Raw genomic sequence first — 14,150 nt, 5'->3', positions numbered from 1 at the left:
CAGCTGCCAGAGGAGGAATATTTTGTCCTCTGTTGTTAGGCCACTGGTGCTGTAATGTGCTGCCTCTCCAGAGCACAGCTGGCCCTTGGGGGGCATACAGACAGAACCTTCCCCCCAAAGCTGAAACCCTCCCGTTCATGTGTTCAATCTGTGGGAGTGCTGCTGGGATCGGTCATTGTGGGAATGGGGGTTGGAGCGGCAGGGTTCTGCCCACTAGTCACTTCTGAGAATCGGATTCCCACTTAGGGGACGTTCCAGGATCAGAGAGGTTTTTGTGGGAGCTGGGATTGGATGCCCTGGGCTGAGGGACTGATAAGGACTTCAATTTTATGTTGTCGTATCCCTTTCTCCCCACACACACACAATCTCCCAGGGGGCTGTTCAAGACAGACCGCATTGTGGGCACAGCGCAGCTGAAACTGGAGGCCCTGGAGACAATGTGTGAGCTTCGGGAGATTGTCGAGGTAGGAAACAGTGGAGAGTTCCCCCTCCTCCCTCTAAGCGGCACCTGTGTGCGCCTGCCTATAAATCCTGCCCTCTTATCCTTCCGAGTCCCAGTCCCAGAGCTTCCTCCCGGCCCGAGGAGCTGCGACTAGAAAGGAGCAAACAGCAGAGCAGGGGCAGGGGCTGGATGTTATTACCAGCTGCTCTGAACTCTCTGGTCAGTGTCGGGCTGGTTCTGTTACTGGGGCCTCCGTCCATTTCCAGCTGCAGTCAACGCCTCTCTGAAATGCCTCCCTGCTGTACAGTGGGTAGGGAGTGCACTGCAGTAGGCGCAAAGGCAGACACTGTGTCTGGATGTTTATATTTTAATGGGCTGGATAATTGACCAGTAATACAGATAATTCTGCTAAAATGAGGATAATCCAATCTCATGCTTCCCGGCAGGTGGCTGCAGGGTCAGGAAGGAATTCCAGTCCCCTTGGGTGTGCAGTATTTCACTGTTGGGCCACGTGCCAATTATGTGCTTGAGCCTGTCTCTGAAGACTCTGCTGGAGAGAGGACACTGGGCTAGATGGACCAGCAGTCTGCTCCAGGGAGGCAGGATGCTCGACTAGATATGTCCAGAGATGGGATATTGGACTAGACACCATTTTTTCATTTTGCTTTGGCCTCTTCGTGGTTTTTCACTGTTTTTCCCCTACACCCACGTCTCTGCTCCATTCTTTTCCATGCCTAGCTACTGGATGGCCGCCGGCCCACAGGGGGGAAGTTGGAGGTGATTGTGCGGCTAAGGGAGCCTCTGAGTTCTCAGCAGCTGGAGACAAGAACAGAGAAATGGCTGGTGATTGACCCTCAGACCATGCCGGTGGTAAGGGCAGCTGTCTTGATGGGGCTCTGGGTTCCCTGTGACCTAGGCAGGATGGTTCTAGGACTGACTGGGAAAGTGAGTCAGATCTGGCTCTGCAGAGACTTTGCCTTAGCCCCAGGCCACTGGCATTGGGCTGCCAGTCAGAGGAGGCGGCGTCCATCCATCGGGGGGTTGGCGTGAGGGAGGGAATATAAGTCGTTCCCAAACAGAGCGGTCACATCTCCCCTTTGCCTACAAAGCTTCCTCGTGTGCCGGGGTCTGGAAAGCTGGGAGTTGACCTAAAAGAAAAATTGCCTGAGGAGGAGCAGCAGGTCTGCCTTGGGTCGTCCGTGTGAGCTGTGGTGATAGTCCTGGGGATTTTGCTTTAAAAGGCCCTTTTTCCTTCTAATAGAGAGGCAGCCCAGTCCGGTGTGCAGGGCTCTGTACTGGGGAGATTCTCTTCCCAGCTTTGCCATAGACTTGTGTGAGACTGGACAAGTCACTTCCCCGTCGCTTATTTGGGGTAATGATCCTGTCCTGGCCTCTTGTAAAGCACCCGGAGATCTGGGGATGAAAAGGCATCGCACTGCTATGACTTATTTTGAAAGCTTCTGCCTCTTCTTTCAGGTTGCTCTCCCCAAACCAAAACCAACAGTCGGTCCAGTAAGGGATGTGGGCAACAGGTACGTCCCACTAGCATTGGCTTAGCTTAGTTGTGCTGCTTAGGGTTTTGTCTGTGCTCTAAGGAAACTGTGAGGATTTGTCTGCCTAAGGATCCTTCCCCACTCCCATTCTGTCGGGGCTACGGGCGTGGGATTCCTGCTGGACGTTTTGCATCCCTGGTGAGCTTCTGCTTCTGTAGCTTTGGATGATGAGACATGTGGGCATAAGCAAACTACCGTCATCTGGCAGTGCTGATATTGTAGACCTGTAAACTCCAGGATAATAATAATAAATAATTCTTTGCCCTGCTCTAGGACCTTCTGTCCACGCACAGAATCTCCCTGCACTTCACAATGTCTTCTCTGGGATGTAGGTCAGAATTATCCCCATTGTACAGGTGGGAAAACTAAGGCCCAGAGAGGGTGAAGTGAGGGGTTACGGAACAAACTTGTGCCAGAGTAGGGAACAGAACCCTGATTGTTATTCAGTCACTAATTATCCCTTACATGCATGGTGCTCTAACAAACTGCATTATTGCGCAGTATGGTAGCTGCTCATGGTAACGCCATATGCCAGTTATCAGAGTTATTTTGTAGCTGGGGTGGGGGAGATGCTTTTGTTAGAGCAAGGAAGTGAGCTCATTCGCGGCTCTGCCACTAACTCACTGTGTGACCCTGGGCAAGTCACTTTGCTGCCCCGTGCCTCAGTTTCCCCTGCTCTAAAGTGGAAAGAATGCTTGCCTTCATTGAGCGCTCCTAGATCTATGGATGAGCAGTGGTGTAGAAGTGCAAAGCTGTGCTCATCTGCGACTGATTTTCCATTTGCTCCAGTGGAGAAAGCAACTCCCTCCATCCTGCTGGGCAGACCCGACTTCCTGGGTGGGGTGAGGAAAGTTCAGTAAAACAGCAGCACCCACAGAGAGACTTGCCACCATAGTCTGGACAGCAAAACAGAACATTTGTGTAGCTGTCTAATGCATGAGGTTGCGGCCACTCTGCCCTTCCCATCTTCGTGTGCGGAATGGGGGATCCTGGCTAGATCCTGGGTACGTGGGGAGGGGATCCTGGCAGTGCTGGCTGAGAAGCGCTTTGAGAGGGCAGTGTGCTGTGCTTAGATACCTTAGGCTGTATGGCCCATGCCCAGCGAGTCCTAGCAGGTTCTCTGAATGGGATGAGCAAGTCTGTGCAGGCCCTGCTGAGATCAAGGCGCAGCCTCTGTCTAGCAGTCGCTGTTTATGGTCTCTTGTCTCTGTCTTTAATTTCCTTTCAGAACATCCATCTGCTCAGTGCTCTAGCAAGGCCGGCTCTGACTGGACCCTTCTCCTCCTCTTCCTCCTCTTGGGCCCTAGAAGTTCTCACGTGGAACACCTTTCGCTCCTGCTGGCCCTGGAAGAGCAATAGCTTAGAGTGACTAGTGCATTTAGAGCCCCTGGTATTCCAGGAGCCTCCTGCTTCCGTGTAATCCAGGGATACTCTCCCCTTTGCTGGCGTCTTACAGACCTTGCTCCCTACTTCATCCTCCTGCCACCTCTCCCCAGTGGCAGAGGTGAGGTATGCGCCTGCTGAGGGGGCAGAGAAAAGGTATGAGGTGATGTGTGCCCAGCAGCATGGGGGTCTCGAACAATTCCTCTGGGAGCTAGGGGCAGAGATGGAGGGAGTGGGGGGCAATGGGTTTTCTCAGCCCCAGGCTGGAGACGGGGAGGGAGAAGGAAGAGGCTTAGAGGGGACAGAGACTGGTGAAGAGCAGAGGCTCGAGGAGGAGGAAGGCCAAGCAGATACTCAGGAGGAGAGGAGCAAGGAATTGGGTAGGACTCGGAGCTGGAGAGAATAAAATGAAAAGGAGCTGGGGGCAGGGGGGGACGAGCAGCGGCTGGCAAATCCCCTGTAGTCACAGGAAGGGTCACAGCAGTCTGCTTCCTGGTGACGCATCCCGGGCTTAGGATCTGGCCTGGGGAGAGCAAGTGGACTGCGGGGGAGGGACAGCAGTTCCCTATTTCCCTTCCGTGCCTGGATCCCTGATTCCCTGTGACGGAGGTCCCGGTTCGGGGAGGGAGAACAGTTCCCTATCTCCCTTCCCTGCCTGGACCCCTGATTCCCCGTGACGGAGGTCCCGGTTCTGGAAGTATCTCTCAGCCTGAGTGCAGCACGTGATGTTCTGAAAGGAAATGGCAAAGATGGGACGTGTGTGGGGGTTGTGTGTGTGTGTGTGTGTGTGAGAGAGAGACTGAGTGCGAAGAGCTCATGTCTGTGCAGTTTCCATGAGACAAACTAATCCATCCCCAGCAAAAGGTTTGCCTTAGTTTGTACCAGAGAGGAGACAGTGAGACTGTTAACTGCAAGGGGAAACTGAGGCACAATGGAGGAAGTGACTTGCTCAAGGCCATGCAGTGAGTTAGTGACACAGCTGGGAGTAGACCTGAGGAGTCCCAACCCCACGCTCTAATCTCCCTCCCACTAACTGCCTTCTGAGAGCCCAGCATCTTTATGCAGTGGGATTTGTGTGGCAGCAGGGATCACTTTTCTGCTTTGCCTTCACTCCAGAGACCTTCCACCTCCTCAGGGCTTGTCAGAGTTGCGGGCCCTTCCTTTAATCTGGTGAATGTTCCCTCTGTGCATTTGGACCGACCCACTTGACCCAGGCCATGACGGAGGGGCACAGACTCTTCCTAGGGGCCTGCAGCCCATCAGTCACTCTGCTGCGTGGCAGGGCTGGGAAGTGAGAGCTAGCTAGAGCTGGACAGGTGCGGGGGTCTGATGGGAACACGCCATTGGGCTCCTGTGTTTCCAGGATGTTTTACAAGCGCCGGTAGGGCACCGTGCACTGAAATGCACCGGGTCCGAGTTAATACCCCCACCAGTCTCCTGAGCTGTTGGCTCAAAAGGGTTTTCTGCTCACGTGCAGCGGGTGGCTTCTCTGAAGGCTGCGGTGTTCTCCAGGCTGCATGTGGGCTAGTGACTGGAGCAGGGGACTGGGTCTCTGGACTCCTAGGCTGTAGTCACGGCTTAGGAACGGGAGTGGAGTCTAGTGGTTTGAGCTGGGGAGGGTCTGGGGTTGGGAATCAGGATGCCTGAGTTGTAATCCTGGCTGTGGTGGTGGACAGTTCGCTTCCCCTCTCTCTGCCTGAGCTCTCGTCCCCCTGTCTGACACAACGTGACTGTACTTGACCCACCCATCCCTGATCCTTTCAACGCCACGTAGCGCACCCAAGTGCCTGTCTGAGGACAGTGCTGCCTCTGCACCCCTCCTACCTTCACCAGCGCGACATCTAGCCAGGCAAAGCCATTGAACTGGGAGCTGGAGCGACTGGCAGGTGTCAGGGGCGCTCATTTCTAGGTAGTGGGAGCAGGGTCAGCTCACAGGAGCATGCTTGCTATCCCTCCGAGGGGCTGATGCCTGCTTTGGAGTAGCAGCTCTGGGGTGAAGTGGGGCATTCTGGCAGGGCAAAGCTTCCTCAGGCCATGAGGATCTCAGTAGGGTAAACCCTGGGATCTCTCCTGCACGGGCGTGGTCTCGATTCCTATGGCCGTCTCTCCTCTCTCTGGAGTCAGAGCATGTCCCCTCTGGGAAGTCAGAGCAAGGGGAAGTTCTGCCCACCTCCAGGGGATGGAATCCTGCCGCTTTCTTGGGTTTAACCAAAGCTAATGTTTCTCTTCCCCCAGCAAACCCATTCACACTCTGCACAGCTTGAATGTTTTAGCCTTTGACAAGGAGAAGCTGGAAAAGAAGGTGAGTGAAACCCGATGCCCTACACCTGCCCAGATTCTCTGGCAGCACCGGCTCAGCTAGGCCTTGAGCAGAACTCTGTGGGGAAGGGGTGAGAGTCTTCTGCAGCCGCTGGTTATGCCACGAGGGAACTGGGTGATAGAACTAGAAATAGCAACCCGGAGATCTGACTCCCAGTCGCCTGCCTTGACAAGCTTGCGCTTACCATCCGGATGGGGAAGCAGCTCACGCTGCGCGTTTTGGAATGGTCTCTGGCCTCGGGAGGGGGTTGAATCCAAGAGGTTGGCTGAAGCCTGTCTCTGTTTAGGAGACTCCCTTGGACTGCAGTGGGCTTTGGATCAGGCCCCAGCATGTTAATGCTGTGAGGCTTCCTCTGCCTGGGAGGCACTGATGGGCCCAGGCGTTTCCCTCCCTGGGGTTCACCTTCCCCATGGAGCCCTGTTCAGACCACACCCCGCCCTGACTGGGCCAGGATTTTCAGATGTGTTGGCTCTCTGTCTCTCCCTCGCATAGGCACCGTCTTTGGGGCAGGTCCCTTGTCCCTGCTGGGTGGGTCCTCACCAGCCCTGCTCCCAGTGGCGGTTCCCAATGAAATGATCTTGAGTTCACAAACCCACTTAGCCCACTGACCGCCGAAGGGAACCAGCCTCTTACAACTTGCAGGTCCCCTGCTTGGTGGGCTGTGACGGCTCTTCCCGCACAATCGCAAGGGTGCCGGGTTATGGGAGACGTCGCAGGTCATGTCCCCTTCTAGGGGCAATGTGAAAGGGTGAGAGAATACAGGACGGAGTCCTGCCCTGCCGCTGGATGCATACTCCACTGCCCTGCACAGGAGATCTGGGTGTTGGCTGCTTGGAGGGCAGCAGTGTGTTCACTCCCCATGGGAGTGCCTCTCTCACCGGGTCCTGGCTGCTTTTCCTGAACTGCTCCCTCCCCAGCCCGCGCTCCCTGCTCCCAGCGCCGATTCCTGCACAGCTCAGAATGACTTGACGTATGTCAGGGCTTTGTGGGCTCCTGTGTGTTTGCCTGGGAAGCCAACAGGCCTTCTGGCTTTGCTGGCAGGTGCTGGCGTACAGACAGGCTCACAGGCAGCTTCCCAACGAGCTAGTGGAACAGTTCCAGGACATCACACAGCGGATCCAGTGGCTGAAGTCCCAGCTGCAGCATGGGGGCCCTGTGTTCAGGAAAGGTCAGTGCAGCCCTGCGATCGTTGGGTGCGAGGGAGGGTGCTGTCCATCACAGTGCTTGTGAGAGGTGAGGACTTCTGCCTCAGGGTGGACACAGCCTGACATCGCAAGCCTCCCCCGGCCTCCGCCCTGGGCTGTGCGTGAGACGAGAAAGGGTGAAAGGGGCTTGGGGCAAGGGACACACGTCCCACTAGGACTTGGGCAGAGACCAGCGATTTGTCACATCTGTGGTAGTTCCTGAGCCTCGTTCCTACAGCACCTTAAGGGCCCCCCTTCTCTTCTTAGTCCTAATGCCTGTGCCTGACTGGGCCTGTTTAATCCCCCTCCCTCTCACCGTAGGCACAGGGGTGGTCCCAAGAGCAGAGATTCCCAAACCTCAGAGCGCTGGCTAGTCAGACGTGCTGGGGCTGCCTTGTGTAACTGAGCGATTGTGCTAAAAGCAACTGAACGTAAGGGCTTTCCTAACGCTGCATGGCTGTGTGAGCAGCCACCGGGAGCGTTCTGCAGTTCGGGAGGGAAGGTGTCCTGGAGGGAATCGCTATTCGGCTGCATTCCCCGCCACAGAAAGGTTTGAAGACCCCTGCCCTGCCCATAGAGGCTTGACTGAATCTAACCTTCCTCCCCCTAGAGTACCTGTCGCAGCTGGAGAGGTTCCTGCAGTTCTACACCGATTCGGCTCGGCGTCTCGGGAACGAGGGCAATCGGGTGAGGAAACCACTTACCGTTCTCTTCTCCCTGGCAGGAAGCTGGGACAGAAGCTGAACGTTGGTTCTGTGATTGTGTGTGGTGGGACAGGGCAGGCATCTTTGCATGAGTCCTTTCTACTCGTGATAAGTAACACGGGGCGACTGGTATCTGTGGGATTGCTGTGTAACTTGGCATGCTCACTACAGCCTGGTGGTTCTGTGGGGGTGTAGGTAGAAGCCTGGCTAGTCTGTTGTGCCAGGCCCATCACCCAGTGCTGCTAAGGTGCCTGCTTTAAAGCGGCACAGCTGTCAAACTTGGCCTGGTCCCTGCAGCAGCTTCCCGCTGCCCCAGGAGAGTGTGACATCCTGATGCTTGTTGTGTTGGTTAACAGGACGCCGCCAAGGAAGCCCTGTACAAGCGGAATCTTGTGGAGAGTGAGGTAAGCGTCCCCTAGCAGCTGAGCAGGGTCAAAGTGCGTTCGTCCAGGAGTTCTTGGCTTATTCCAAGACCAGGGTCAGTTTCCCACATCTCAGCCCTGCCCCCCCATTGGCAGCTGGAGGGGAGCTCATTCTCCATGGCCCATTCCACCCTCAGCCTCCCTGCCCGGACTGTCATGAAGGAGGCTGACCAAAGATGGAGGTCAATGATGCTTCCGAGATGGTTCACTAGATTTATGGTGGCCCCGACGCAGTAGATTTTCCCAATCCTTGAGGCCTGGAGGCTCCAAAGTTCTGCAGTCCCAGGGTCTCAGGGGTCCCGAGTGCAAGTGTTAGCTCCCTCATGCCAACCTGCTGTGGTTCCTGTACCCCGCCCATGAGTTAAGTGCTGTTTGTCCCTTCCCTTCCCTGCCCTGCCCCACATGGCCTCAGGGGCTGCCACTAAAATACCCACACGTGTCTTTCTCTTCCAGCTTCAGAAGTTCCGCAGATGAAGCCCTTGGTGTTTTGAAGGCCTGGGACAGAATGGCCCACTCCCCTACACTGCACTCTTCTTCCCCCCCATGGGGGAGAAACTAGACAGACACTAATGGGGGGGGTGGAGTTCCTTTCTGCCCAGGAGGGAGATGTACTGGAGGGGATGGGAAAGGCCCTGAAATTGACCTTGCATCCTCTGCTAGTGTAGGGCGGGTGCTGTCCTTGTGCCCTTCCCCACCCCCCTCTGGTAGTAGAAGTGAGCTCAGGCCCTGACCTCACCCCCCAGAACAGCCCCACCCCAAACCCTGAGGTGCATGATGTCCCACAGGGAGAAGAGCCAGACAATCACGTGACAATCACTTTGCCCCTCTGCTCACTGAGAAGCACAGATGCTAGAGTCCACCCCGCTCCTGGTCCCCGGCTTAGCGGGAGAGCACTTTATTCACTAGGGTTTGTCTCTGCAGGGGCTGGGCCTGCCCTAGGGCAGATACCTGTGGCAATTGGGTGCTGACCACAGGTCCCGCCTCCCTTTGGCAGGCTCAACCCAGGGCTGTGAGGACTGACAGCACTGCAGCGTGCAGGACTCTTCATCTCTGCAGGCCGTTACCTGTAATAGCCCCCAGCCTGTTCTCAGCACCATCTGATGGGGGTCTGGGCGGATCTGTGGCTCATGGACCCCGTTCTCAGCCACAGGTCTCTGTCCTAGTCCAGGCACGACCCAGTGCAAAGGGAAATCGCCCTGTCCCATCTCCTGCCCTGTCCCTCAGAGCCCGGTCTGAGCTGGGGCGGGAGCTGGGCTAGAATTCTGTGGGCAGGGAGTAGACGGGAAAATTCCCTGTCATGGGGCACCAGTGCTGGCTGGAGCAGGGCTCCTCAGGGCCATTGTCCCTGCGACCCCCCCCCCTTGGTAAAGTGCAAGCCACACTGCCCTTTGGGCAGTGGTTTCAAAGGGGGCTTTGTACTGCGCAGTGCCTGCGGCCAGGCAAAGGCTGCGACCTGTGAGCGCTGCCCTGTGCTCCCCCTCCCAAAGGTAGGGAGGCCCCAGGAGAGGGGCCATTTACCCCTCGCTCAGATAATCCAGTCCCTGGTGCTGTTCCTGGGGACTGCCCATGTCCTCTGCCTGCAGCAGCAGCTCTCGGGGACGACTCCAGCGCCTGTCTGCATCACACTGACAAATGGTGCGTGGTGTGACCAGTGCTTGTCCCGGACGCCCCCCACGCCCTTCACCAGAGCTTCTGCTTTGGCAGCAGCTGCTCTTCCAGCCTCTGCCTGCGTTGTGGGAGGCAGGGGCGTGAGCAGAGATGGGCAGAAAACCCTTTCCCTAGCCCCGAGACACTGTCTGAGCCCCCCCCACGCAGCAGGGTGAGAGCCGGGGCGGTATGTGGGGCAGGAAGCTGCTTTAAGGAGTCAGAGCAGGGACGCAGCGAGTGTGACTGTGGCGCTGCCTTTGACTCCAGAGGGCTCTAGGCGAAGGGAGGCCGTTCCTGCCAGTTCCTCCAGCCCAGGCCAGGATGATCACAGGGAGCGAAAGGCGCTGGAGTGTAGCTCAAGAGCAGCTGCCCCAACGTCCGGAACTGGCTCCTGTGTAAATACCGACTAAGACTTCCGCACTTTCTCTGACCTCGATGACACTGAAGATGCTCCCTCCCCCTCCTCCCCAGCATGGCTCATGGGGACCCTCTCCCCACCCCCGATTTGCACTCTGGTCATAGCTCATCTTGCACGGAGGGGTCCCTGCACCAATGCACTTTGCACGCACCTCTCCCCCAGGGACGGCAGGCCCCAGCTGCTCAGGCTGCTTTGTTCAGGATTTGCAGGGCTCCAGGCAGAGGATGCCTGGGGAGGGTGGTACACGTGAACTGCCAACCCCATCATGGGCCTGCTACTTTAGGAGGCTGTGAAAGAAGGAAGTGGAGAACAGGGCTATTTCTCGCAACTTACCTGATCCACCCAGAAGGGCTACCGGGCCCGTTTGAGGGCTGTCCAAGATCCCCCCTTGCCCTGCACGTCGCACTAGAACCCAGTCACTTACTGGTAGTGGCCATAGAGGAACCTGTAGCTAAAGCCCCTCTCTGGCCGCTAGTCCCGCTCCCATGCCCGTTCCTTGCCCTTTGGACAGAGAGCCGGGCGCACGCACACACGGGGCTGGCTTTCTCAGTGGCAGGGTGAAACAGATCTGCAGTTCACCCTACTGCCTGTCTCCCCTGGCGCCTGGCTTCTCGCTGAAGAGACCGTATTCAGCCCTGGCAGGGGCGTAGGACATGGCTCGGGATACCCTACTGGGAATGGTGGATTTCAAAAACCCCATGCTCCGTGGGAGGCTGCAGCCCGGGGCTACTAAAGGTACCCCCGGCTCTGAGCTGCCTAAGCAGGAGCCTGTAACCCCCGAGCAGTGCCCAGCTCTCCCTCCTGCAGTGCCCAGCTCTCGCTGGCATCTCAGTTGCAGCTTGGCTGTGGGCCGGTGGCTCTTCCCTGCGGGCCTGGCACTGAGAGATGTGTGAAACTGCCACTGGCGCTGAGCCGGGTGGAGCCGCGCGGCAGCCCCTGCACAGCAGTGAAGGGAGCGTGTCAGGCTAATCTGGATACTCCCAACCCCTTGCAAGTGACAGCTTGGTTTAAACAGAAACATTCCTTCAGTCCCTGTAAATAACCAGATCCAAAGAGCTGCTGCTGGGTGATGGAGGAGTTGATTAGCTGTCGAAATGGTCCAATCTCAACTTCCCCCTTTCCGCTCTAGACCTTCCTTTTAAACCAAATTTTAACCCTTTCTGTCTCTGGCCCGAGCAAAACCTTGTTTGAGGGTAAATAATGGGTAATTGTCTAAATGTCTATTGATCCTCCTGGTCTGATTCCACAGCCCAGTACAGCAGAGTGTGTTGCTGGGTCTGTTTTTACATGCTGTAAGTGCCTGTCTCTGGGGGCGTCTGTCCGTCCCTCCGGAGAATCCGAGAGCGAATGTAAAAGCAGAGATGTGGGAACTGACTGCGTTCGGCTTTTATTTTGTGCTTAGAGAGACCACAAATCTATATAAAGTTTTTAAGACAAATCTCTTTTTCTACCAAAAAAAACAAAACCAAACCCAGCTCTACACTGAACTGAAATCCTGTAACAAATAACAATTAAACCTCTCTGGAACCTCTGCAGTCCTTGGAGTTCTCTGCCCGATTCCCCTAATGGCAGCTCCCCCCGGGAAAAGAGAGCAGCTGAAATCAGTTGTGCCTCCACCCTGTCTCATTACCCATCCTTCTCTGCCCTTTCCTCACCTGGTGGTAGTATGTTCTCTCCAGCAAGCGCTATGGGTCGGTTAGTGGTGCGACTGCGTTAGCTCAAGCTGAGTTCCTGGTAAATTAATGTAACGTACAAGTTCTGTGGAAGCCAGTGTGGGTGAAACGCCCTGGAGGTGGGAGTCCCACCCCCCGAACAGCCAGGCAGTGGGCATCGCTCAGAGCCCACTGCTCTAGTCCTCTCAGCTTCTTTCCCAACAAAGGGGCTAATTATGAATGGGGCTGCCTGCCCCCCCCCCTCCATGAAATGGACCGAGATCGAGTGCGATCATTGCACACGCAGGCTGCCGACTGGTTCTGACAGTGCCGCATGCCTGGTCTGAAGGGGGGCGATGGCCCTAGGCGCTGCCTAGGAAGAAGCGACCCCAGTAACACTCCTGCCCTTTTACCAGCTCAAAGTGCTGCGTTCACTTTGTCTCAGGCTGAGTTAGCCCCATTTCAGACACTAAACGCAGGCACAGAGCCAGGTCTACAGGCAGTGAATTAATGAGCAGATCCTCCAGGCTCCCCTGCTTCCCAGCCTAGCTGCAGTCCCGGCGTGCTTCGTGCAAGCCGAGCAGCAGCATGCTGATGGGGGCGCACTAGCAGGGCTCTGCGCCGCGCAGGTCGACCACTCATTCCATGGCCTTCTGCTGCTGCCAGCTCCTCAGATCGGGCTTAAAAGAGCTCAGGGAGTTGTAGACGACTTGGTTAGATTCGTGGACCTGGGGGGAAGCTCAAAAGGGCACCTAGTCCAGACCCCTGCACTGAGGCAGGACCAAGTAAACCTAGGCCATCCCTGACAGGTTTGTCTAACCTGTTCTTAAAAACCTCCAGTGAGGGGGATGCCACAACCTAGTCTTGTATTTCACTAGCCTGAGAGTTTTCCTACTCGCTAACCGAAATCTCCCTTCCTGCAGCTGAAGGCGATTCCTTCTTGGCCTTCCGTTGCCATGGACAGTTGGTTGCTGTTCTCTTTGGAACAGCCCTTGACGTACTTGACCTACCAGCTTCCCTCAGTCTTGTCTCACAACTAACCCTGCCCAGTGTTTTTAATCCTCACAGTCACCTTTTCTAAACCTTTTCATCATTTTTGTTGCTCTGCTCTGTCCTGCCAGCAAATTGTCCACATCCTTGTAAAAGGCTGGTGCCTGCCCTGGACACAGCACTTGGCTGAGGCCTCAGCAGTGCTGAGTAGAGCAGGACAGTTCCCTCCCGTGTCTTACACACCACACTCCTGTTAATACACCCCAGAATATTAGTCTTCACCGCAGTAGCTCATATCCAATCTGTGATCCACCGTAACCCCTCATCCTTTTCTACCATCCTGCCCCCATCCAAGGATTCCCCAGGGTGTAGCCGTGCATTTCATTTCCTTCCCAAGTGCAGGACTTGCACTTTATTGACGTTCATCTTGTTGAATTCAGGCCCCTTTTCCAGTTAGTCAGGGTTGGTTTGAATTCTGACCCTGTCCAACGTGCTGCAAGCCCCTCCCATGGTGTCCTCTGCCAGAGCCATAAGCGCACACTCCGCTCCATTAGCCAAGTCATGAACAAAAAGATTGAGTAGGACCAGCCCCAGGGCAGAGCCCTGCAGGATCCCGCTAGCTCCGTCCCTCCAGCTCGACAGTAAACCACTGAGAGCTACTGGGGGGCGGGGTTCAACCCATTGTGCACCCACCTTACAGTCATTGCCTCGAGCCTGCACTGGGGTCAGATGAAATCTATGTTAGGGATTCATTCCTGGGGATGGGAGCTAACGGGGGACTGCAAAAGGAAAGAGGCCCTGGTTAGTCCATTCACTCTGGGGTCTTTTGCTACCAGACCCAAAACGAGTTCCCCGCCCGTGGTTCAGAAACGTGGAGACACCCGCTGGCTCTGCTGGCACCACTGCCTGGGTCCAGGCCCATTCCCCATCCCAGAATCTTAAATACCTTCCATGGGCTGCAGCTGGGTGTCTGTGACCTGGCAGCCCTGCAGGCGCAGGTTCTAGACCCTTACCCCAGCCCTGACGGTGCCTATGCTGCAAGCACAAACAGTCCCTAATCGACAGGGAGGGGCCCCTTCAGCTGGGTTGGAGTTCAGGCCCTGGCTGAGGCATGCCTCCAGCTGGCCAACTCAGGCCTAGCAGCAAGCAGCCCTCCCGGCCCTGCAAGGCTAGTAAAAACGCTTGGCTACAGTGGAGCGAGGTGGGGCGGCTCCAGACATTTCGCCGCCCCAAGCACGGCAGCACGCCAAGGAGGGCGCTCTGCCGGTCGCCGGGCCCGCGGCTCCGGTGGACCTCCCATAGGCGTGCCTGCAGAGGGTCCGCTGGTCCCGCAGCTTCGGTGGACCTCCTGCGAGCCAGCTCCACCGAAGCTGCGGGACCAGCAGACCCTCCGAAGGCACGCCTGCGGGAGGTCCACCGGAGGCGCGAGACCAGC

At 56.5% G+C, this 14,150-nt stretch overlaps 1 protein-coding gene and 1 long non-coding RNA gene across 4 annotated transcripts in view; one reads left to right on the top strand and one right to left on the bottom strand.

The window, feature by feature from the left end:
- CC2D1A (coiled-coil and C2 domain containing 1A) overlaps positions 1 to 11,604 on the top strand; it is a 35,268-nt gene extending 23,664 nt beyond the window's left edge. For 2 of the 3 annotated variants that reach the window (XM_050925136.1, XM_050925135.1), the window contains 8 exons: positions 374 to 464; positions 1,181 to 1,312; positions 1,919 to 1,974; positions 5,614 to 5,680; positions 6,740 to 6,866; positions 7,493 to 7,569; positions 7,943 to 7,990; positions 8,462 to 11,604. In XM_050925136.1, the coding sequence (XP_050781093.1) occupies positions 374 to 464; positions 1,181 to 1,312; positions 1,919 to 1,974; positions 5,614 to 5,680; positions 6,740 to 6,866; positions 7,493 to 7,569; positions 7,943 to 7,990; positions 8,462 to 8,482 (619 nt within the window). In that variant the 3' untranslated portion in view covers positions 8,483 to 11,604. Of the gene's footprint in view, positions 1 to 373; positions 465 to 1,180; positions 1,313 to 1,918; positions 1,975 to 3,223; positions 3,520 to 5,613; positions 5,681 to 6,739; positions 6,867 to 7,492; positions 7,570 to 7,942; positions 7,991 to 8,461 lie in introns of those variants that run through there. The other variant, XM_050925137.1, reaches the window with a different exon arrangement.
- Positions 11,436 to 13,981, bottom strand: LOC127035385 (uncharacterized). Its single transcript, XR_007769781.1, has 2 exons — positions 12,732 to 13,981; positions 11,436 to 12,464 (listed from the first exon to the last, which is right to left on the bottom strand). It is a non-coding gene; the product is annotated as an uncharacterized LOC127035385 (long non-coding RNA).
- Positions 13,982 to 14,150: the final 169 nt, after the last annotated feature.

Source organism: Gopherus flavomarginatus, chromosome 16 (genome assembly GCF_025201925.1).
Source record: "Gopherus flavomarginatus isolate rGopFla2 chromosome 16, rGopFla2.mat.asm, whole genome shotgun sequence".
NCBI classification, from domain to species: Eukaryota; Metazoa; Chordata; order Testudines; family Testudinidae; genus Gopherus; species Gopherus flavomarginatus.
This window is presented reverse-complemented; position numbering and strand designations above follow the sequence as displayed.